At 44.6% G+C, this 24,381-nt stretch overlaps 1 protein-coding gene across 1 annotated transcript in view; it reads left to right on the top strand.

Annotated features, from left to right (window-relative positions):
• The window catches only part of LOC144682415 (disks large homolog 2-like), a 1,267,833-nt gene extending 1,243,967 nt beyond the window's left edge, over positions 1–23,866 (top strand). Inside the window, exons 25-26 of the mRNA XM_078544824.1 lie at positions 9,490–9,581; positions 20,101–23,866. Of these exons, the coding sequence (XP_078400950.1) occupies positions 9,490–9,581; positions 20,101–20,207 (199 nt within the window). The 3' untranslated portion in view covers positions 20,208–23,866. The remainder of the gene's footprint in view (positions 1–9,489; positions 9,582–20,100) is intronic.
• The last annotated feature ends 515 nt before the right edge of the window (positions 23,867–24,381 follow it).

Below are 24,381 nucleotides of genomic sequence, written 5' to 3'. Positions count from 1 at the left end.
TTTCATTGTCGCTCCAACCTCACGGTTGGCGGACGGGCGAATCGACTAGGCGGCCTTTGCATTTTTCATGAAACTTCATCCAAGGGCGGGATGAGGTTTCCGTTATTAAATTAAAATCTACGAACAGAATTTTTATAATGTATATGCTCACATGACTGGTTGTGATGCTTGGACATTTTTGTTCAGATTTCAAAATCTATATTTAATACTTTTGAAGTCTTCAGCTCCCTGAGGCATCTCTCTGCCTTCAGGGAGCTTTCATTCAGCGCTCACCCGCACCCGCACCCATGCTTACATCAGCACCCACCCTCCTCCCACCCGTACCCGGCAGTGCTGAACATTTCAGCATACACTTCACGCTGGCCAGCCATTAATTGGCCAGCCAGCGTGAAATAGCGATCGGGGGCTGATCACGGCCAGCGGTCCGTTCCTCAGCCGCTCCCAGACCCGCCAATTGCACCCACCGACCTGAAAATTCTGTCCATGGATCATTTATTTTATTGAAAAGGTGCTCAGGATTACTGCTAGTAGACTTACGCAGCGTCACCTTCCTGCGCCTTTACTTTGGTTAAAGTTTTGCTGACAGATGTGCACAGGTATTGTACTTCCATATATTCCTCATGATTCACTATTTAAGCCATTAGCTAATGCCCAGAATTCAAAATTCTTTGTGCACCTTTGAAAGCAGCTAATTTAAAACTTCTAGTTTAAAGCATCTGTAAGAGTGTTTTGTATAATTCTGATGTGGAGTCTTATAAAGCAGATACATATGGGATGACGAATGGGCACCGAATTTCATGCTTGCTTTTGGGTGAGAATGGGGCATTGATGTTTCTCCTGATTCCACAAAAGTTAACCCATCTGATGCCTTAACTTTTCTGTAGCCCCCACCATCAGAAAATGCCCACTTGACTCCCTTGGAAGAGTTTCTTAGTTTGTTTTTCTTATCAGTGAACTGCTACTCAGTGCGACAGTGACATGGATAGTTTGCCCTAAATATTAACTCAAGGCTGTAATATACAAGTGATTTGGACCTTTCACTGGTACTAATAGCTAGGCATACCAATCACTCTGTCCATCACCCACTTGTCAATCTATCTCATGATTTCTGTATTCACTATATGGAATCAATTGAAGAATAAAATTGTCAGTATTGGCTCAGTGATAGCTCTCTTGCCCTCAGTCAAGGGTTTAGTGCTGCATTGTTAGAATACTATATTTGAGATCAGAGGCAAAAACAGGTTTAAATGTTTAGCTGGACTTAAAATACTCCCTTAATATGAGCATACAGTTTTCGGAGAATTTCCAAACAAGCTACCAGCAGCAAGGCCCACTCTGGTGATTTCTCCTCCCGGCTTGCTAGGGCAAATCTTTCAGAGTCTTTAGATTTCCACAGGAGACATCACTTCAGTTGGATACCATCCTCCCTCCTGTGTTCCACCTGGTAGTTCTTAGATCTTTCTCTCTTCCTCTTTCTCTCTTTCTGTGCAAAATCACGGAGACTCAATGTCTGTCCACAGTCATCCCAGCTGCTCTTGCCTTCCTTCTCAGGTGTGAAGTACGGCACATACATTTCAATAGCCTCTGACCTGGGCCCTCCTGTCCCATGGTAACCAAGCTACACTGGCTTTTTGTCGGGCAGAACTCATGTAGATCACATGGCTCTTTCCATTCCCCCATTTCAGGCCTCAGGCGGGTGTAATATCAGCAGCAGCCACCATCTTACTGGCTGCTGTTCAATAGAGCTGGTGGCCTCTGATTGGCCAGCAGCTCTTAGTTGGCAGGACTTCTGCCCCCGGGTCCTTGATCTCGGAAGGCCCGCTGCTGTCCAGTTAGTGCCCAAGTGCACTTAATTTGCCGACCTTCCCTAAAAAAGGCAATGCGGTGGTGCCCCCAGCTGTGAGACCCCCATTGCCTTCTGGACTCATAATCTTCAGGTCAGCACTTTGCCTGTAGGTTTCAGGAAGCCTACCTGAGCCTGAGAATGGGAGCTGAACTCTCCACTGGAGGCACCTCCTCTGAGGAGGAAGGGAGGACTAGAAGGGGGAGGAGGCCAGGAGTGCACATTCAGCCTTCAGGGGAGTCACCTTTGGGAGGACAGGCGCAGGCACAAGGAGTGTAGGGCCAAGAGGCAGTCCAAGGCAGAAGGAGCCGCAGAAGATTGTGGAGAGTGCAGCATGCAACCACTATCAGGGACACTCGATCTGGGAGGTATTGGAGTGCGCCCCCAGAACGGTCCAGGCATCGGAAGCACATTTTGAGAAGACCGATGGCTCTCTCCACCACAGCCCTTGTGGAGGCGTGGCTCCTATTGTACCACTGCTCAGCCTCTGTTCTTGGATGGCGGAGAGGCTATCCTGCTGCAAGGTTATACAGGTGGTGAAGCAGCTACCTCAATATGTCTGAGGTGCAGTGCCGAAGAAGGCTCCGTCTCTCAAGGGAGACAGTCAACTATATCTGTCAGACGATTGGGCCTGAGACCTCCGCTAACTGTGTGGGTGGACACCCCATGCCCGTGGCTCTAAAGGTCACAGCTGCCCTCAACTTCTATGCCTCCGACTCTTTCCAGGGGTCAGTGGGTGATCTTTGCGGTGTCTCCCAATCAGCTATCCGCACTTGTGTCAGTCAGGTTACCGATGCCCTGTTCAGGCGTTCATTGACCTTCATCCACTACCGCTGGGATGAGGCTAGCCAGACAGAGCGAGCCAGAGGCTTTGCAGCCATTGCTGGCTTCCTCCACGTCCAGGGTGCAATAGACTGTACACATGTGGCCATCAAGGCGCCAGCAGGTGAGCCCAGTGCCTTCGTCAACAGGAAGGGCTTCCACTCCAAGAACGTGCAGATAGTGTGTGATCACAGGATGCAGATTCTGCAAGTCCACGCAAGGTACCCAGGCAGCTCCCACGACGGTTACATCCTCAGACACTCGCAGATTCCGGTGCTCTTCAGTGCCCCAACCCAGCTGGATGGATGGCTGCTGGGTGACAAGGGCTATTCCCTCAGAAGCTGGCTCATGACGCCTCTCTGCCATCCAAGAACAGAGGCTGAGCAGTGGTACAATAGGAGCCACGCCTCCATAAGAGCTGTGGTGGAGAGAACCATCGGTCTTCTCAAAAGTGCTTCCAATGCCTGGACCATTCCAGGGGCGGACTCCAGTACCCCCCAGATCGAGCGTCCCTAATACTGGTTGCATGCTGCATCTGCACAATCTTACGATGCAAAGGGCAGAAGCTGTGAACGAAGAAGATGTAGTTGGAGTGGCTGCGGCAGAACACGATGAGTCCAGCAGTGAGTCCGAGGATGAGCTCACAAGGAAATGCTGAGGGGGCAGATGCTGACCCGGGCATACTCCAGGTAGGTAGGGACACTCGGGATGCTCTAATCCAAAGAACCTTCAGCTAGCACACCATATATGGACCTCCAACACAAGCCTGGGCTGCAGTCTCCATACTGAAGACATTAGTGCCAAACCTGTCAGGAAAGGAGCATTGATAATGGGCCCAGTCAATAAATGTCAATGACACACAAATCACTCATAACATCTCAGGAATCCATCCACCTGCCCAAGAAAAGAGGCACCCCCAGCCATGTTAGACGATCTTAATTTAATGCTTTCACAAAAGTCTCTTAACATAACACAAATAAAATGGTGTCGCACCGCAAACACAATCGGAAGGAACTCATTGGGGGAGCCAACAAATAACCACCAGTAATGAACCCGGGGTATGCCTCAGGTGCCTTAATTTTACCTTTGCAGGTGCTACGTCTTTGTGGTGCCCCCCCACTGGCACTGGCATCTGAGACAGCCTGCTCTCTCTGTTGTCCTGTTGGCCTCAATGACGTTGGCGGATGTCCTCTGGCCTCTAGATCCTGTGCTGGCCCTGCCTGGGAAGGAGCTGCCAGCTCCACAGCTGGCATCTCTCTAGTCGTCGCAGCCTCATTGGATGCCGCGGTCACTGGCAGAGAGGCGAAGAGCTGCCGGCCTCATCCGGAGCATCCTGAGAGGCACCAGCAGAGACAACAGGCAGCAGCTCCGCCAATGTGAGGTCTGTACAGCCCTCCCTGCTCACCGCAGATGGATGGGCACCAAGGTGGGATACCTGGTGCCCAAACCACCGCCCACACGGGCACTGACCACCTGAGGTCAATGCCGCTGTGAGGGATTGCAGGTCTGAGCTCAACTCCAGGAACCCCTGATCCTGTCCCTGGAGCTGCCTCTCCATGAGAGTCGCCACTCTCTCCATTGAAGAAGCTTGGCGGTCATGCATGAGACTCAATGCATTGGCTACGGTCCGCATAGACTCCTCCGCCACTGACACCAAGCCAAGCGCAGCCTCATGTATCTCCACCAGATGGTCCCGCACACCCGGCCGCATCTCATGAGTTGGCTGCATCGCGGACGACTCCAGAGGCTCATCATCAGCCACGGACTGAGCATGTCTGCCCGACTGCCGGCTCCATGGGCACTCTCTGTCTCCACCAGCTCCTCCAGCGACTGCGAAGTGCCCTCACCACTGTGCCCCGGGACACTAGCTGAAGATCTGATGCCCACTGGGGTACCAGTATCTGCGCTAGTGCCTGCCTGGCAGAGATGGTGTGACGCTTGTGATGTTGGAACTTCATGGCCCTCAGGTGTCAGAGGGGACCCCTGCTGCTCCAGGTCCCGGCCCTGCACCGCTGATGCTGAAAGGAAGAGTAAGGAAATTCGATCAGCTAGCGTGTGGAAAATGTCAATGTACATGCCTGTCCCCTGGATCATCATGCGCTCATCATTCCACATGCAATGGGCAAGCCATGTTGGTAACGTCACTCACTCAACAATCAGCATTGCCATGGCTGTTGGGAGACCACTGGTGATGTGAGTGCTGGTCACACATACCTGCCCGTGGATCCCCAGCCTCTCCAACCCCGGTGGACCTGGGCGCATGGCGCCTCTCCAGGTGGAGGGCCTCCTGCTCGAAGCGGCTAAGCAGCACTACCTGGGCTGGCCCACTGCCAGTCCTCACCCGCTCGGTGGTGTTGTGAGAATTCTTCTCCTGGAAATGAGAAAAGAGCACTGATAAGTGATACTTGTACCATGAATCCCCTCGCGGCCGGCCCACCCCAACCCCAATTGGCCATTGCTGGGGTCCAATGCATCCTTATCCCACTGCTGCCGAACACTCACACAAATATGTCAGATGTGTCCTTCCCACCACCCGCCTCACATTGGCTACATGCTGCCTTCATCACACTTGGGAGCACACAGTTTAACCTGCCGTAGCAAGGAGGCACAATGATGTGGATTGCAGAGGGCAGCAGATCGATCTGTGCCACACCACCTTGGAAGACCCCCTCCCACCATGTCATCACCCTGACTTCGACATGTCCTGGAGTTCGAGCACTGGGTCTGGGTGCAGATCCTCCAGGTTGCCCCCACCGCAGTCATGTGGGTCTCAGTCCACCACATGCTGCGGGTGCAGAACCCATCTCATCACCACCCTCTCAGGCTGACCAACGCATAGGGAATATCTGCTGGCCCACCCAGCTAAGGATACATGCCGTCAATGACTCATTGCATTCAGGCCAGTCAGACATGGGTGGGGCGCCGGGGGGGAAGAAGCTTACATGCTGGATGAAGTGAACGATGCCAACATGCTACTCACACTTTCTGAGCGCAGCCGGTTGCTGAAGCGCTTGCAGCACTGGATCCATGTGTGCCGCACCACAATGTGGGAGCTCACGACTTCTGCTACCTCCTCCCATGCACGTTTGGTTAAGTGGGATGGCCTCCTCCTCCCATCCTGGGGGATGAGCACCTCCCGTCATGCTGCCACCTCCTCGAGGAGGGCAGCAAGATACGCGACCGAAAACCGGGGCACACTTTGACCACTTGCCCTACCCTCTTGCATGGCCAGCCTGGATATGCATTGCCCCGACCTCTGGCCATGTACAGCAGCCTTGGAGCGGCTGCAGCTTGCCCTTTAAACAGGCTGCCGGGTCACCATTGGACCCAGTGGCGATTGCCGATCCGCTGCCACCCACCCACTCCCGCTGTCCCCGGGAGCCACGAAACACACTGGGCGGGCCTTAATTGGTCCGCCCGTGTAAAATGGTGGCACAGACCCGATTGTCAGCAGCAACCAGGTCCATGCCTGCTCCCCCCACCCCCCCCACCCACCGCCAGTCGGAAAATTCCGCCCAGGGAAATGGTTCAACTGGGGGAAGATTAGAGAGGAAGGGACAGAATCTATTTGCTGGAAGGTCCAAAACATAATCATCTTATAAAACCTTGCTTTCTAAATACAGTTCCCTCTTGTCGGTGTTCACTGTGTTGGCATCCATCACACCACCTGACAACATATTCCAGAGACTCACCACTCTCTGGGAAAAAAGATTGTCCTTAAATCCAGTCTGTTCTATTCTTACAGATTAAATTCATGTTCCTTGGTCCTCCCCAATCTGTTAAACTGAAATAATCTAATAACAGGGACACAATCCAACCCTTTACTTATTTGATAGAACCCCATCAGGCTATGTCTAGGTTTACACTGCCCTAGAGTGAATGGAACAAGGCCCTTGTTAGTACCTCAGGCTTTTGAAGCTATATCTTCCACCATATGGGATGACATAGCTTCAAAACTGGGCACAGCACTTTTACTGCAGCCTGACCAGTGACCTGTATAATGTCAAAATGGAGTCCTTTGACTAATACTGAATAATTCCATTAATACCACCCAATATGCTGTTAACATTAGCTACAGTGCATTTACATTGGTCATGAGCTTTAAGTGATCTGTACACAATAACAATAAAAAAAAATTATCTCAAACTCTTTCAGTATTTTTTTCCTACAAATGATAAATGATAATGTATTCTGTATTGGCCCTCTCAACATGGGTGATATTGTTCAAAGCAGTGCAGGAGATATGTTGTGCACAGTTTGGCTGCTGCATCTTCCCCATAACAGCAGTACTTCAGTTCACAGGCTATGAAATAATTTTGGTCCCCTGGAGGATGTGATGGCCACAATGTAAATGCAAGTTCATTCTTTCCCTTTCCCTTGAAATTATAAATCATTTTTTATGTTTTGCTGCAGAAAATCCAGTCGTGTTCCTGAAAGTGTTTAACAGAGGAGAATATACTGGGTTTGACTTTGCGTGAAAAATACCAGGCTTGAACAGTGCATCTTAAAATCATTCCCCAGGATTTTCCGGTCCCACCCACGGCAGGAATCATTGCAGGCGGAACGGAAAATTTGATGGACCAGCCAAAGGTCCATTGATTTCGGGTGGGAATTTCCAGTCCTGCAGCGGATGGGACTGGAAAACCCTGGCCATTGTTTTCTCTTTTATCAGCTTGTCTGGATTACTGTTATGTATAATGCTGTAGGTCTACACACTTTCATGAAATCAAAACTAATGAGCTATTTTAAAGTCCTAGTGTCAGCAGAATTTATTCAGGCTAATTTCCTCCTGATCTAAGCATGAGAAGAGAAGTATATCCAAAGCGCCCTCCTGACCTGAGCCTGCGTGATTGTGCATTAAAAGTGCGTCACTTGCCCAAGTTTTAATTTATTTTGGTTGTTCAAATGAAATAACTGAAATAATTTAGAACTTGTGCACTAAGCTGAAGCAAGCCTGGAGCACAGGAGGATTAGACTTGCAGGCTAAATCTTAATACTCAAAACAAGTGAGATTTATTCATCCACAGCAGTCACATCTTTAAGTACAAAGATGGACAAAACAGTAACAGGAATTACCTTCCAGAAAATAGATTCTGTACCTTCCTCTCTAGCCTTCCCCGAACTGAACCTTTTCCCTAGCTTTTATGCTTCCTTGCTGGAAGTCGTTTGTGATGGACTCTCTAAACAATTTCTTAAAAATTTACCCCCATAGTAGATACAGAACTCTCAAAAACCTATGGCTCACATATAGGGCTGGATTTAATGAAGCAATCGGTGGGATCCCTGCATCCACTCTTTAAGGCAAGACTGGCAAATTAAGTGCCACTTGGGGACTAACTGGATAGCAGCAGGCCTACTGGGATCAAGCACCCAGGGGCAGCAGTCCCGCCCACTGATTCTGCTGGCCAATCAGAGCTGGGAGCTGGGAGGTGATGGTTGCTGCTGGTACTACACCCACCTGAGGCCCAGGATTGTCGCTGAATCCCAGGCAACAGATGACTGAATGCAGGAGGGGGTTCACAGGGTTGGGATCATCTGGTAGGGGACAAGGGAAGTGGGGTGGCTCTCAGCAAACCCCCAATATCCCAATGCTATAGCCTTCAATCTGGCACAATAGTCACCAGATGGGAAAACATGCTCTCACCTGTTGCTGCTCCAATGCTATAGTGTCACCTATGGATTCTGTCTTTCTCTTATTCTTCTTTAAAGCAACCTTTTTGGCCACGTATTGATCTTTCCTCAAGTTGCCACCAACCTGATGCCAGCGTTCCTTTATATTGCTGGCCATGACCAACTTCCGATACACAGCTTGACTCCTCTCTTTCTGGATGTCCTTCCCCAAATGCACAAAACCCCCTTCCAGCCCTAATTGGCCGGCCTTCCCACCAGGCAGCTGCTATTTGGCCAGCCAACGCTTGATGTGCAGTGTTGACGTGGCGGGGGTGCGAGTGACTGGACCATGCACTCCCCACTCCGCCTCCTTCGCTCTGCCAGAAACCATAAAATCCAGCCCCGTGATTGTGTCTGTAACAACGCTTTCCTTACTTAGTATTATTGTGGAAAGACTGTGTTATTGAAATCCAACGCTTGTCATGTTACGATCTACGATACCTCGCCTACAGGATTCAAATTTTGCACCTCGTAGGCAGACACTCGCCCGACTCGAACAGATGTGAAATAGTGCGAGATAAAGCCGGGCGAGTGTCCCGACGTCATGCCGCATGCAAGCAATCTTCAGGTCGGCGGACACGCGCAGCAGTCAGAAGTGCGCCCGTCGACAATTAAGCTGGCAATTAAGCCCATTAAGGAGGCAATTGAAAGCGATTTTTCATGGCCCGCCCATTTTTATGGTTGGCGAATGGGCGGCCTTTACATTTTTGCTCAAACCTCAATGCAGGGCAGGATGAAATCTCCATGGGAAAATAAAATAAACAGAGATATCTGGGGACTTTTTTTTATGAGTTATGCTTTCAGATTCGTGATTGTGCTGCATGGATATATTTTTCAGCATTTTTGTAGTTTTGTTTATTCTGTGGAGGTCTGCAGCTCCCTGAGGCAGCTGTCTGCCTTCAGGGACCTCAGTAGAAGCGCTCACCAGCACCTGTGGTGATGTTGGCGCCTGCCCTCTTCCCATCCACACCGGCAGTGTTGAGCCTTTCTCAGCATGCGTTTCATGCTGGCTGGCTGTTAACTGATGGGGGCCAATGTGGTCAGGGACCCATTTCCCGTCCGTTCCCAGGCCCACCAATAGCGCCCGCCCGACGAGCAAATTTCAGGCCCTGGTAAATATTGTATTAAATGTGAGCTGGCTTTTTCTGTTACAGGGAAATGAATAAACGCCTGACAGAAGAACAAGGTAAAAAGACATTTGATAGAGCTCTGAAACTGGAACAGGAATTTGGAGAACATTTTACAGGTATATACGCATGCACTCAGCTACAATATAGCATTTCAAAAGAAAATTAGCAAGCTTGCATAATAACTATTCTGAAATGTCAGAATTTGTTTTATAAAGTGTAGTGGTTTTAGAGTTGGTTTTGCTGCTCCTTACAGGTGAAACAAACATTAGATGTTTACAGTATAATAATTTTTGAGCTATTTGCTCATAGGTAATGGCGTAGTGGTATTGTCGCTCGGCTAGTAATCCAGAGTCCCAGGCTTGAGTTCAAATCCCACCATGGCAAATGGTGGAATTTGAATTCAATAAAAATCTGGAATTAAAAGTCTAATGGTAAGACCGTAGAATGATAAGATGTAGGGAGCAGAAGTAGGCCATTTGGCCCATTGAGTCTGCTCTTCCATGCAATGAGATCATGGCTGATCTGATAATCCTCAACCCCACTTTCCTGCCTTTACCCCATACTGATTAAAAATCTGTCCATCTCAGCCTTGAATATACCCAACGACCCAGCCACTACAGCCCTCTGCGGTAAAGAATTCCACAGATCGACTACCCTCTGAGAGAAGAAATTCCTCCTCATCCCTGTTTTAAATGAGTGCCCCCTTACTCTGGGATTATGCCCTCTGGTCCTAGACTCTCCCACAAGGGGAAACAACCTCTCAGCATCTACCCTGTTAAGCCCCCTCAGAATCTTATATGTTTCAATTAGGTCACCTTTCATTCTTCTGAACTCCAATGAGTACAGGCCCAATCGACTCAACCTCTCCTCATAAGAAAATCCTTCCATCCCCGGGATCAACCTAGTGAACCTTCTCTGGACTGCCTCCAATGCCAGTATATCTTTCCTTAGATAAGGGGACCAAAACTGTTCACGGTATTCTAGGTGTGGTCTAACTAGTGCCTTGTATAGTTTTAGCAAGACTTCCCTATTTTTCTATTCCATTCCCTTTGAAATGAAGGCCAACATTTGCCTTACCTATTGCCTGTTGAGCTTCTATGCTAACTTTTTGTGATTCATACACGAGGATCCCCAAATCCCTCTTGCTGCAGCTTTCTTCAGTCTTTCTCCATTTAAATAATATTCAGCTCCTCTATTCCTCTGGCCAAAGTGCATAACCTCACACTTTCCCACATTATATTCCATCTGCTACATTTTTGCCCACTCACTTAACCTGTCTATTTCCCTCTGTTGACTCTTTGTGTCATCCTCACCACTTGCCTTCCCACCTATTTTTGTGCCATCCGCATACTTGGCGATAGTACATTAATTTCCCTTATCCAAGTCATTTATATATTTGTAAATAATTCTGGCCCCAGCACTGATCCCTGTGGCACTCCATTAGTTTCAGGTTGCCATCCTGAAAATGCAAACTCTCTGGCATCTATTAGTTAGCCAGTCCTCTATCCATGATAATACACTACCCCCAACACCATGGGCTCTTTTCTTATTAAGTAGCCTTATGTGTGGTACCTTATCAGATGCCTTTTGGAAATCCAAATATATTACATCTACTGGTTCCCCTTTATCTATCCTGCTTGTAACCTGCTCAAAGAATTCTAATAAATTGTCAGGCGTGATTTCCCCTTCATGAAGCCATGCTGACTCTGCTTGATTACATTGTGTATTTCTAAATGCTCTGCTATTATATCCTTTATAATAGACTCCGACATTTTCCCAATGACAGATGTTAAGCTAACTGGCCTATAGTTACTTGTTTTTTGTCTCCCTCCCTTTTTGAATAAAGGTGTTACATTGGCAGTTTTCCAATCCTCTGGGACTTTTCCAGAATCTAAGGACACTTGGAAAATTACTACCAGTGCATCCACTATCTCTGCAGCTATTTCCTTTAATATCCTAGGATGCAACCCATCAGGTCCAGGTGACTTTTTGGCCTTTAGCCTCATTACTTTCCCTAGCAATTTTTCTCTAGTGATAGTTATTGTATTTATTTCCTTCCCCCCTTTTGCCCTGTGATTATTTAGTATTTTTGGTATGCTATTAGTGCCTTCTACCATGAAGACTGATGCAAAGTATTTATTCAACTCCTCTGCCATTTCCTGGTTCCCCATTATTATTTCCCCAGCCTCATTCTCTAAGGGGCCTATATTGACTTTGGCCTCTCTCTTCCTTTTTATATATTTAAAGAAGCTCTTTCTGTCTGTTTTTGTATGACTTGCTAGTTTATCCTCAAAGTTTATTTTCTCCCTCTTTATTTTTTTTTTGGTCATCTTCTGTTGGTTTTTAAAACTTTCCCAATCCTCTGGTCTACCACTAATCTTTGCCACACTGTATGCCTTTTCTTTCTCTTTGATACTATCCTTAACTTCCTTGGTTAACCATGGTTAGTTTATCCCCCTCCTACAATGCTTCTTCCTCACTGGGATATATATCTGTTGTGAGTCACAAACTATTTTCTTAAATGCCTGCCATTGTTTATCAACTGTCTTTTCTGCTAAACTCCTTTCCTAGTCCACTCCAGCCAACTCTGCCTTCATTTCTTTGTAATTACCCTTATTTAAGTTTAGCACAGATGTTTCCGAACCAAATTTCTCACTTTCAAACTAAATGCTAAATTCCATCATGTTATGATCACTGCTTCCTAGGGACTTTTTACTCTGAGATCATTTATTAAACCTGTCTTGTTACACATTACCAGATCCAAAATAGCCTAATCCCTGGTTGGATGCACAAAATATTGTTCTAGGAAACTGTACCGAATACATTCTAGAAATTCTTGCTCACGGCTACCTTTGCCAATTTGATTTTACCTATCAACATGGGGCAGAATCTTCTGTTTGGTATGCGAAGATGGGTCCCACATGCCAATGCATAAAATGATGCGCACTGACGTTGGGTATGCGTCCCAACATCACTGCGCGTCATTCTGATCTTCCGTTGTGCAGGTGCGCACCAGAGTCGGCTGTGCACCCTCCGAACTGTCAAAGGCCTGTTAAGGCCAATAATCAAACAATTAAGCCAGTTAAGATAGCTGCCCGTCCAACCTTAAGGTTGGCGGGCAGGCGAAGAGCCCAGGCGGCCTTCATATTTTTCATGAAACCTCATCCACGGGCGGGATGAGGTTTCACGAAGGGTTTATAACATGAATAAATATTTTTGGAACATTTGAAAAACATGTCCCAGCTCATATGATGCTGTCACGTGAGGGGACACGTGTAAACGATTTCTTAGCTTCTTTATTTAAAATTCACATTTAAAAAAATTCACAGGCTCCGTGCCTCAGGGAGATTCAGGCAGGCCCCGATCCTACTTCCTCCCCTCGCCCGTATACGTAGCGCTGAGCGCTTCCGGGCACGCATCATGCTGGGCAGGCCTTAATTAACCCGCCCACGCAAAATGGCGGTGCGCAGATGATCGCAGGCGGCAATCAGATCTGTGCCTGCCTGCGCCCGCTCCCGACTCGCCCGCCCAATTCTCCCCATGAACTTAATCACCTATGATTAATATACTGCCTTTTTTACATGCCCTCATTATTTCCTGATTTATTCTCTGTCCGACAGCGTAGCTACTGTTAGGGGGCCTATAGACTACTCCCACCAGTGTCTACTTCACTTTGTTATTTATTACCTCCACCCATATGGATTCTACATCTACTGAGCCAAGATCATTTCTTACTATCATACTTATTCCATCTCGTACTAACAAAGCTACCCCACCACTCTTTCCTTCCTGCCTGTCCTTTCAAAAAGTCCCATATCCCTGAATATTTAGTTCCCAGCTTGGATCTCCTTGCAACCATGTTTCCGTAATGACTATAAGATCATACCCACTAATCTCTATTTATGCCATTAATTCATTTATTTTGTTCCGAACACTATGTACATTTAAGTAAAGAGCCATTAATTTTGCCTTTTTACCACTTTTTCCCCCTTTGACCTTATTTACTGCTTTTTTTTAATGTTTGTACACTCTACCCCTTCCTGTCACATTTTGGGTATCATTACCGAAGTAGCTACCCTGCAATGCCACCATATCCTATTGCTTTGTAAGCCCACTTATCCCCTCTCGAGAACCCTCCCCTCTTCTATTTAGTTTAAAGCCCTCTCTACAGCCCTAGTTATTCGATTCATCAGGACACTGGTCCCAGCATGATTCAAGTGAAGTCCATCCCACCGGAACAGCTCCCTTCAACCCCAACACCGATGCCAGTGCAACATGAACTGAAACCCATTCCTCCCACACCAACCTTTGAGCCACGCATTTAACTCCTTGACTTTATTTAACCTATGCCAGTTTGCCCGTGGTGCAGGTAGTAATCCTGAGATTATTACCTTGGAAGTTCTGCTTTTTAATGTTGTCGATTGTTGTAAAAGCACATCTGGTTCACTAATGTCCTTTAGGGAAGGATATCTGCCATCTGGTCTATACATGTATCCAGACCCACAGCATGTGGTTGACTCTTAAATGTCCTCTAAAATGGCCTATCAAGCCACTCAGTTGTGACAAAACCACTACAAAGTCACAAAAATGGAATCAAACTGGATGGACCACCCAGCATCAACCTAGGCACCAGAAACAACAACGGCAATCTCAGCCCTGTCGACCCTGCAAAGTCCTCCTTACTAACACCTGGAGCCAGTGTCAAAATTGGGAGAGCTGCCTCACAGACTAGTCAAGCAACAGCCTGAAGTAATCATCCTCACAAAATCATACCTTACAGATAATGTCCCAGACACCACCATCACCATCCCTGGGTATGTCCTGTCCCACCGGAAGGGCAGGCCCAGCAGAGGTGGTGGCACCGTGGTATACAGTCAGGAGGGGGTTGCCCTGGGAGTCCTCAACATCAACTCTGGACCCCATGGCATCAAGTCAAATATGGGCAAGGAAACCTCCTGCTGATTACCACGTACTGCCCTCCCTGAGCTGATGAATCAGTGCTCCTCCATGTTGAACATCATTTGGAGGAAGCACTGAGGGTGGCAAGGGCACAGAACGTACTCTGGGTGGGGGACTTCAATGTCCATCACCAAGTGTGGCTCAGTAGTATCACTACTGACTGAGCTGGGGGAGTCCTAAATGACATAGCTGCTGGATTGGGTCTGTGGCAGGTGGTGAGGGAAGCAACAAAAGGGAAAAACATCCTCACCAACCTGCGTGCCACAGATATACCTGTCCATGACAGTATATCAGTGACCACCACACAGTCATTGTGGAGATGAAGTCCTGCCTTCACATTGAGGATACCCTCCATCGTGTTGTGTGGCACTAACACAGTGCTAAATGGGATAGATTATGAACAGATCTAGCAATTCAAGACTGGGCATCCATGAGGCACTGTAGGCCATCAGCAGCAGCAGAATTGTACTCGAGCAGCATCTGTAACCTCATGGCTCAGCATATCCCCCACTCTACCATTACCATCAAGCCAGGGGATCGACCCTGGTTCAATGAAGAGTGCAAGAGGGCATGTCAGGCATACCTAAAAATGAGGTGTCAATCTGTGAAGCTATAACACAAGACTACTTGCGTGCCAAACAGCATAAGCAGCAAGTGATAGACAGGGCTAAGTGATCCCACAACCAACGGATCAGATCTAAGCTCTGCAGTCCTGCCACATTCAGTCAAGAATGGTGGTGGACAATTAAACAACTCACTAGAGGAGGAGGCTCCACAAATATCCCCATCCTCAATGATGGAGGAGCCCAGCTCAGTGCAAAAGACAAGGCTGAAGCATTTGATACAATCTTCAGCCAGAAGTGCTGAGTGGATGATCCATCTCGGCCTCCTCCAGAGGTTCCCAGCATCACAGATGCCAGTCTTCAGCCAATTCGATTCATTCCACATGATATCAAGAAATGGCAGAAGGCTCTGGATACTGCAAAGGCTATGGGCCCTGACAATATTCCAGCTATATTACTGAAGACTTGTGCTCCAGAACTTGCTGTGCCCCTAGCCAAGCTGTTCCAGTACACCTACAACACTGGGATCTACCCGGCTATGTGGAAAATTGCCCAGGTATGTCCTGTACACAAAAAGCAGGACAAATCCAACCCGGCGAATTACTGCCCCATCAGTCTACTCTCGATCATCAGTAAAATAATGGAAAGGGTCATCAACAGTGCTATCAAGTGGCACTTGCTTAGCAATAACCTACTCACTAACGCCCAATTTGGGTTCTGCCAGGGCCATTCAGCTCCTGACCTCAGTACAGCCTTGGTACAAACATGGATAAAAGAGCTAAACTCCAGAGGTGAGGCGAGAGTGACTGCCCTTGTCATCAAGACAGCATTTGACCGAGTGTGGCATCAAGGAGCCCTAGCAAAACTGGAGTCAATGGGAATCAGGGGGAAAACTCTCCACTGGGTGGAGTCATACTTAGCACAAAGGAAGATGGTTGTGGTTGTTGGAAGTCAATCATCTCAGTTCCAGGACATCACCACGGGAGTTCCTCAGGGTAGTGTCCTCGGCCCAACCATCTTCAGCTGCTTCATCAATGACCTTCCGTCATAAGGTCAGAAGTGGGAATGTTTGCTGATGATTGCACAATGTTCAGCACCAATCACGACTCCTCAGGTACTGAAGCAGTCCATGTCCAAATGCAGCAAGACCTGGACAATATCCAGACTTGGGCTGACAAGTGGCAAATAACATTCACGCCACACAAGTGTCAGAACATGGCCATCCCCAACAAGAGAGAATCCAACCAACACCCCTTGATGTTCAATGGCATTACCATCACAAAATCCCCCACTATCAACATCCTGGGGGTTACCATTGAACAGAAACTGAACTACACTAGCCATATAAATACTGTGGCTACAAGAGCAGGTCAGAAGCTAGTAACTCACCTCCTGACTCCCCAAAGCCTGTCCACCATCTACAAGGCACAAGTCAGGAGTGTGATGGAATACTCCCCACTTGCCTGGATGAGTGCAGCTCCCACAACACTCATGAAGTTTGACAACGTCCAGGACAAAGCAGCCGACTTGATTGGCACCACATCCACAAACATTCACTCCCTCCACTACCGACGCATAGTAGCAGCAGTGTGCACCATCTACAAGATGCACTGCAGGAATTCACCAAGGCTTCTTCAACAGCACCTTCCAAACCACGACCACTACCATCTAGAAGGACAAAGGCAGTAGATAGATGGGAACACCACCACCTGGAAGTTCCCTTCCATGTCACTTACCATCCTGACTTTTGGAATTATATCGCTGTTCCTTCACTGTCGCTGAGTCAAAATCCTGGAACTCCCTTCCTAACAGCACTGTGGATGTACCTACACAACATGAACTGCAGCGGTTCATGAAGGCAGCTCACCACCATCTTCTCAAGGGCAACTAGAGATGGGCAATAAATGCTGACCCAGCCAGCGAAGCCCACATCCCGTGACTGAATAAAAAAATTGTTGTATGCAGTGGAATTCTGCATGTTTTCATTGTATAATGAAATTAATAAAAATGTATTAATAGAAACATAATAGAGGACTAAGCAGAAAATGGCTTGCAAGCAACTTGTTTAACATTACACCCACTGCTTTGTGCAGTGCTTTTATTTCGTATGGATTTATCAGATCGAACTTGGACAAAATGACTGTATTGCCATTGTTCAAAACATTTGATGATGGAATAACTAATCTGTACTCCTTTAGATGCTATTCAGCAATTGTACTACATTTGCCATGCAATTATTTTGTACCCTGTATATTCCAACTATATTTTGTCATCATATAATTGTATAAAGATCTAGTCTTATTATAAGTTAAGACTTGAATTTTGTGGACATATGCAATATCACTGATGTGACTAATTGCAGGTGGGTTGCTCGGTTCAATTGCAAGTTGTTTTAAAAGAATTTGAAGGGACTTACAATGCACAGCCAATAATTCTAACAGTGAAGCAAAGTTCTCTTGATCCAGAAACCCCAGCTGTAACTGCACAAAGATGTGCGATAAAGTGACACCTTTTCAATAGTTAAAATAATTATAATTAAAAGGTAGCACATTTAAAAGAGAGTGGGGGAGAAATTTGTTTGGTGCTAGATAGACTTACATCAATTCACCATGCAGTGGGTTGCTGCCTGTGTGGCCTGCATTGCTTTTATCATTGAAATATTTGAAGAACAGCCATGCAGGTAGAGGCTGTTTTAACTAATTTCTCCCCCAGAATAAATAATTAGGGGAAAGCCAACTTCAATGGGATGAAAATGCATCTGAGTCGAGTGAGTTGGAATCAAATGTTGGCAGATAAGATGGCGGCTGAACAATGGGTCACCTTCAAAGAAAAAATATTGCCGGCAATGTCAAGGCATATTCCCTTGAAGGGGAAAGGTGGGATGAATAAGGCCAGAATACCTTGGATGACAAGAGAGATAGAGGTGAAGATGAAAAGGAAGAAGTGTGCATATGACAGATGTCAGGTAGAAAATACAATGGAGAATCAGGCTGAATATAAAGGACCAGAGTGGAAGTGCAAAATCTAATAAGAAAAGCAAGGAGAAAGCATGAAAAGAGACTGGCAGCTAACATAAAAGGGAATCGCTAGCTCTTTTATAAGCATATAAATAATAAAAGGGTGGTAAAATAAATAGTAGGACCAATTAGGGATAAAAAAGGAGACTTGCATGTAGATGCAGGAGAAATAGCAGAGGTATTAAACAAATACATTACATCTGTCTTTACAAAGGAAGAAGATGCTACCAAGACTGAGGTGAGAGAGGAGGCATCTGGTACACTTGAAGAATTTACAGTTGAGAAGGAGGAGGTGGTAGAAAGGCTATCTTTACTTAAAATAGATGAGGTACCAGGACCTGATGGGATGCATCCAAGGGTACTGAGGGAAGTGAGTGTGGAAATTGCAGAGGCACTGGTGATAATCTTCCAGACTTTGCCTTTTTGATGAAACCTCATCCAAGGGCAGGATGAGGTTTCCATTATTAAATAAAAAAATTAAAATGTATGGACAGAATTTTCATCATTTACATGTTCAGGTGGCTGATTCTGATGCGTGGATATTTTTTTCTGGATTTTAAAATCTTTCTTTATTGCTTTTAAATTATTCAGCTCCCTGAGGCAGCTCTCTGCCTTCAGGGTGCTTTCATTCTGTGCTCACCTGTGCCCGCACTTATGTCAGCACCCACCCTCCTCCTGCCCCTACCCCAGCAGCACTGAGCCTTTCAGCTTGCGCTTCACGCCGGCTGCCCATTAATTGGTCAGCCAGCGTGAAATCGCGTTCGGGGGCTGATCGCAGTCAGTGGTCCATTCCCCAGCCGATCCCGGACCTGCCAACTGCGTCTGCCTGCCAAACTGAAAATTCTGCCTTTGGAGAAAAGAAGGCTGAAAGGAGACTTGATAGAGGTATTCAAGATCCTGCGGGGTATGGACAGGGTAAATAGTGGAAAACTGTTTCCACTCAAGAGAACATCTCTTGAGACCATCAACAACTAGAGGGTTGAGAGTCAAAATAATTGGCAAAAGGAGTAAAAGTGATGTGAAGAAAAATATTTTCACCTGGCAGGGGTTGGAGTCTGGAACGAATTTCCTGAAAGGGTAGTGGAGTCAGCTTCGATCGAAATATTCAAAATCGACTCAGATTGCTACCTGAAAAGAAAGAATGTGCAAGGTTGTGAGAATAAGGCAGAGGAATGGCACTAGGTAGAATGCTCTTTCAGAGAGCCAGTGCAGACTCGATGGGTCGAATGGCCTCCTTCTGCACTGTAAAGATTCTGTGATTCTGTGGATTATCTAGACTAATATTTCAATGCAGTAGTGAGGTTGTGCTTCACTGTGAGAGGTGCCATCTTTCAGATGGAAGGTTTACCTGCTCTCTCAGGTAGACATAAAAGGTTCCATGTCACTATTAAAAGAAGAGTTCTCCCAGTACCTTGGACAATATTCATTCCTCAACCAACAAACAGATTATCTGACCATTTATCTCATTGTTGTTTGTGAGACCTTGCTGTGCACAGTTTGCTGCCACATTTCTAACATTACAAGTAACTATGCTTCAAAATACTTCATTAGCTATGGAGCATTTTGGGATACTCAGAGTCTGAAATGCATTATACAGTTCTTTATAATAAAATTTAACAAATAGATTGATGTATATATGCTTTAAGGTAACTAAAGTTAAATGGTTTTAGCAAATTTTGATCTGACTTGGTTTGATGGAAGCCCTGAAACTCAGTTTTGTTTAGAGTTTAATTGTGGAATTCCATTCCCCTAAAAGGCTGTGGAGGTGGAGTCACTTGAACTATTCAAGATTGAGATTGATAGATTTTCGTTGTGCAAAGGTATCGAGGGATATGGATCAAAGGATCAAATGGATTTGAAATACAGATCAGCCATGGTGTAATTGAATGATGGTACAGGTTCAATGGGCTGAATGGTCATCTCCTGTTCCTCTGTTTTTAGATCATTTCTGCTGTTGACTGACCAGCATAATAAAATAGTAATCAGAGGAAGAGCCAATGACACATTCTTGAAGGATATGTGTAAAGACTAAAATTAAGGAATATTACCAAATTTAAATCACGAGCATTAATTCTTGTTTTTATTTAAACCCACAGCAATAGTACAAGGAGAAACCTTGGAAGAGATTTACAACCAATGCAAACTAGCTATTGAAGAACAATCTGGTCCATACATTTGGGTTCCCTCAAAGGAGAAATTGTGAATCAGCCATAGATGTGAGACTGATGAGAACACCTGTTCAGATAGTGACATTTAATTTGTTTTTAATTGTATTTTCATCTCCATCCATACACATAATCATGAATGCACTTTGAGTTAGAAGCTCAGCAGGATGTTTCTGCACAGGTCAGAGCTATGTTTAGGGAGAGAGGGATATATAAAATAAAACCAAGCCAAGATATGGCAAAGAAGAAAGGGCTTTGGACATCTTGGAGGATCCTACAGCATTTGTGCATCCAAGCCACAGGTGTATGCAAGAGAATTCTTGTATAAAGTGTTTTATCCCTTATTGTGATCAAATGGACAAAGCAGGGGCTCCTGCATTTAGAGTCATTCCCTGACAGGGCAGTGCCCAGCATTACAACATCCAGCCAGTCTGTGTGAATTAGTGATTCACTAGAAAGCAAAATCGTGCAGATTTTGTAACTATGCAGATAGAATTCATCACATAATTTTTAACAGTTTCTTTGTTGAGAGTGAATATTATATAAAGATGAACTCACATCTATAAAATCCAAATAAGAAGTATTTTAAAGTGTTCAACACATTCTAGAATGTGTCTAATTTGACATCTTGTTAAAATCAGGATAAGCTTCAATACATACATTATAAATTTTAATATTTGTATTCAGAGGTTATTGAAATAATTTATAGTAAAGGAAATATATTGCTGTAAATTGTGTGGTCTATTGGTCATGTTTTATGACAGATTCAGCATTGACTGGAAGCATTATTTTAAAGAAATTTAGGGAGCAGGGCAATTTACAAATGGTTTTATGTGATTAGAAACTAAGTGAACTGATTATCAATTGATTTGTGAATAACAGTAAATTCACTGCATTCTCCAACTGTTGCTTGTGAAGATTCACTTACTTTTCTTCCCTTATGAAATAAGCATGCAGCTTGAAATTTTATCCTCTATCTAATTAGCCAATGTTAATTTGTGTGCTCTGCATTACAGTTTGAATGTTAATGACTGTGGCTAAGTACAATCAAAAAATGTCATTGTGATTTCCTACCTAGCCATAGCAAAGTTTTATTCTTTTTTTGTTTAATCCAATTTATTATTTAGTATTTAGTTCTGCGCTGTGTGGCTGTTTCTACTCTGAAACTACTATAGCAAATCTTTGAAATTTATCCATTTTGCTTTTAATTTTTTATTGTTTAGCTGGAATTTTATCTTCTGTGTTATTGAGTGAATTGTACTGTACGAACTGCTATATTTAAGGTGCACTGTAAGATTACGCTTGTCCTGTACTGGTTTGATCACAGTTAAACTCAATTTTAGTCTATAGTACAAATTTAAAACACTCCATACCCATTATAAGTGCCGTAAGGAGGGAATTTTAAGCTCTGAATAAATGGAATCGTAGAATCATAGAATAGTTGCAGCACTGAAGGAGGCCATTCAGCCCATCATGTCTGTGCTGGCTCTCTGCAAGAGCAACTGGGCTAGTTCCACCCCCGTGCCCCCTCCCCACCACCCTTCCTCCCTCCGTAGCCCCACAATTGTTTTCTCTTAAGATAATTATCTCATACACTTTTGAAAGCCATGATTGAATCTGCCTCCACCACATTCTCAGGCAGTCCATTTCAGATCCTAACCATTCGCTGTGTGAAAAGGTTTTCCTTATTTCATCTTTGCCATTCACTTTAAATTGGTGTCCTTTGGTTTACCATCCTTCTGCCAATAAAATCAGTTTCACCCTATCTTCTCTGTCCAGAACCCTTATGATTTTGAACACCTCTGTTAAATCTCCTTTCAACCTTCCCTTCTGTAAGGAGAACAACCCCAGCTTGTCCAACCTACCCTTGTAACTGAAGTCCCTTATCCCTGGAACCATTCTTGTAAATCTTTTCTGCACCCTCTCTATTGCATTCACATCCTTCCTAAAGTGTGGTGTCCAGAATTGGACATATTACTCCAGTTGAGGTGTTATAAAGGTTCACCATAACATTCTTGCTTTTGTATCTCATGCCTCTACTTATAAAGCCTGGGCTCCCATATGCCTTACTAACCAATTTCTCTACCTCCCTGTCACTTGCAACAATTTATGCCAGGTCCTTTTGCTTCTGCACCCACTTTAGAACTGCACCCTTTCTTTTATATGACTCTTCCTCATTCTTCCTGCCAAAATAGATGGAGCATTTATCCAAGCAAGAACACATTTACACAAAAGCAAAATACTGCAGATGCTGGAAACCTGAAATAAAGACAAAAAATACTAAAAGTGCTGAGCAGGTCAGGCAGCATCTGTGGAGAGAGAAACAGAGTTAACATTTCAGGGTGATGACCTACTGTTAGAACTATTTTTTTTTCAAGAACATGTTTTTCTGTCTTTTCACTTCCTTTCATTTAGTCTTTAATGAACACAATGCACTTATCAGTGTGCATTCCAGGATTGCGACTCGTAGAACATTTTGGGGGGAAATGGGTATGGAGTAAACAAATTGACCCATCAGTGAAGCTTTCAATTCAATTTGACCAGCTATTTGCAGAATATTTATCAACTATTGGTCCATGATGTTAAAATTCTCAGGAGTTAAACTTACAGCACTTGGGTATTACAGGACTTGAATTTAAGCTCCCATGAAGTACCAAATTTTGTCAGTCGCTGGTACAAAAGCAAGATACTGCGGATGCTGGAAATATGAAATAAAAACAGAAAATATGGAGAAATTCAGCAGGTCGGGAAGCATCTGTGGAAAAAAAATTAAAATAATGATTTTTGGTCAGAAAACTGTTCTGTTCTGACGAAAGGACATTGACCTGAAATGATAACTCTTTATTTCTCCACAGATGCTTCCTGACTTGCTATGTATTTCCTGCATTTTCTGTTTTCTGTCAATTGCTATTGTTTCTTTCCACTTCAGTCAATGCATGTGAAACCAATTATCCTGAAACCTTCAAAGCAAAGTTACATACTTAACGTGTGTGTACTTTATTTTAATTTATTTGTAAAGCTCTCTAATAGACCTTTTCTCTAGTTTCTAAAGACCTGCAAAGTGGTTTGAATTTATGATATTGATCATAATCTAGACTTTATATGGAATGACCAATATGCCATTGTCCCTTCACATGATCTTAAGAGATTCTATTTGAAGAGGGTTTGGGGGTGGGGGGTAGTCTTCTAGATCCTATATATTTTTACAGGAAGTGAAATCATCTGCCTCTACTTTTTTAAAAGCCCTAATGAAAGTACTCCAAATATTCCACTGTGTCAAAATCTGGGAACTTGAAGGGGCCAGGACCCATTGGTCTTACCATAATTAGATGCAGCAATTAACCTGAGGAGTTTAAAGCTTTTGCACATTTTGTAATAAACGCAGAAAAATAATGTAACCAGAGGGAAAGGCCTTGTTTCAAAAATTGCAGATTACTCCCTGATACTACACTACCTGCTGTAGTTGGATGAGACTGAAGAAAAAGCTCCACTGCTGGAACAAGTTCATAGCTACCTGTATAGAGGATTGACAATATAGATTCATTACCTATTGATTGTAAATAATCAATTCCTTCCATTCCATTTGTGTAAAGAAAAAAAGCACAGAGAAATAAAGAATTCAGTTGTATATTTAACAATATAAATAAGTACTCATGCTTGTTAATGATTTTAAATATTAAATTGCCCTTTATTCAGACAGACACCCTTATATATATTGCTTTTGATCACAGTTCCATGTTTTTGTCAGATGTTGGCTGCACTATTTCACAGTGAACCTGCAAAACCTGAATTCAATAAAGCCACTTCTCTGTACACTATCATATGCACAGTTAGTTCTCACGGCTGTAATGTACTGTTTGTTACTTGCCTGCCTTTCCTGTTTTTAAGTGTTTTACAGAGGAGTTTCATTTAATAATCTAAAGCTTGCACAGATGAATTTTATTAAGCAAAATGTTTAAATTTTATTTGTAAACTATTCTAAAATTAACACATGGTGCTTTCTTTCGACATGATTCCCAGCAATAATTATTTTCTGATGCAAACACTTGATCGAAGAATTAATTCTGAATGAATTGAAGAAACCAGGAACCAAAAACTGACATTCTAAAAATAACTTCAATTTTTTTTTCTGTCAACAGGAATCAAAGTAGAAACATATCTGATAACAATGTAAAACTGGTGCAGTCTAAACAATGTATTACTAGCTATCAT

Source organism: Cetorhinus maximus, chromosome 7 (genome assembly GCF_964194155.1).
Source record: "Cetorhinus maximus chromosome 7, sCetMax3.hap1.1, whole genome shotgun sequence".
Classification (NCBI taxonomy): domain Eukaryota; kingdom Metazoa; phylum Chordata; class Chondrichthyes; order Lamniformes; family Cetorhinidae; genus Cetorhinus; species Cetorhinus maximus.
The sequence above is the reverse complement of the archived record's forward strand: the minus strand, read 5'-3'. Positions and strand labels throughout refer to the sequence as shown.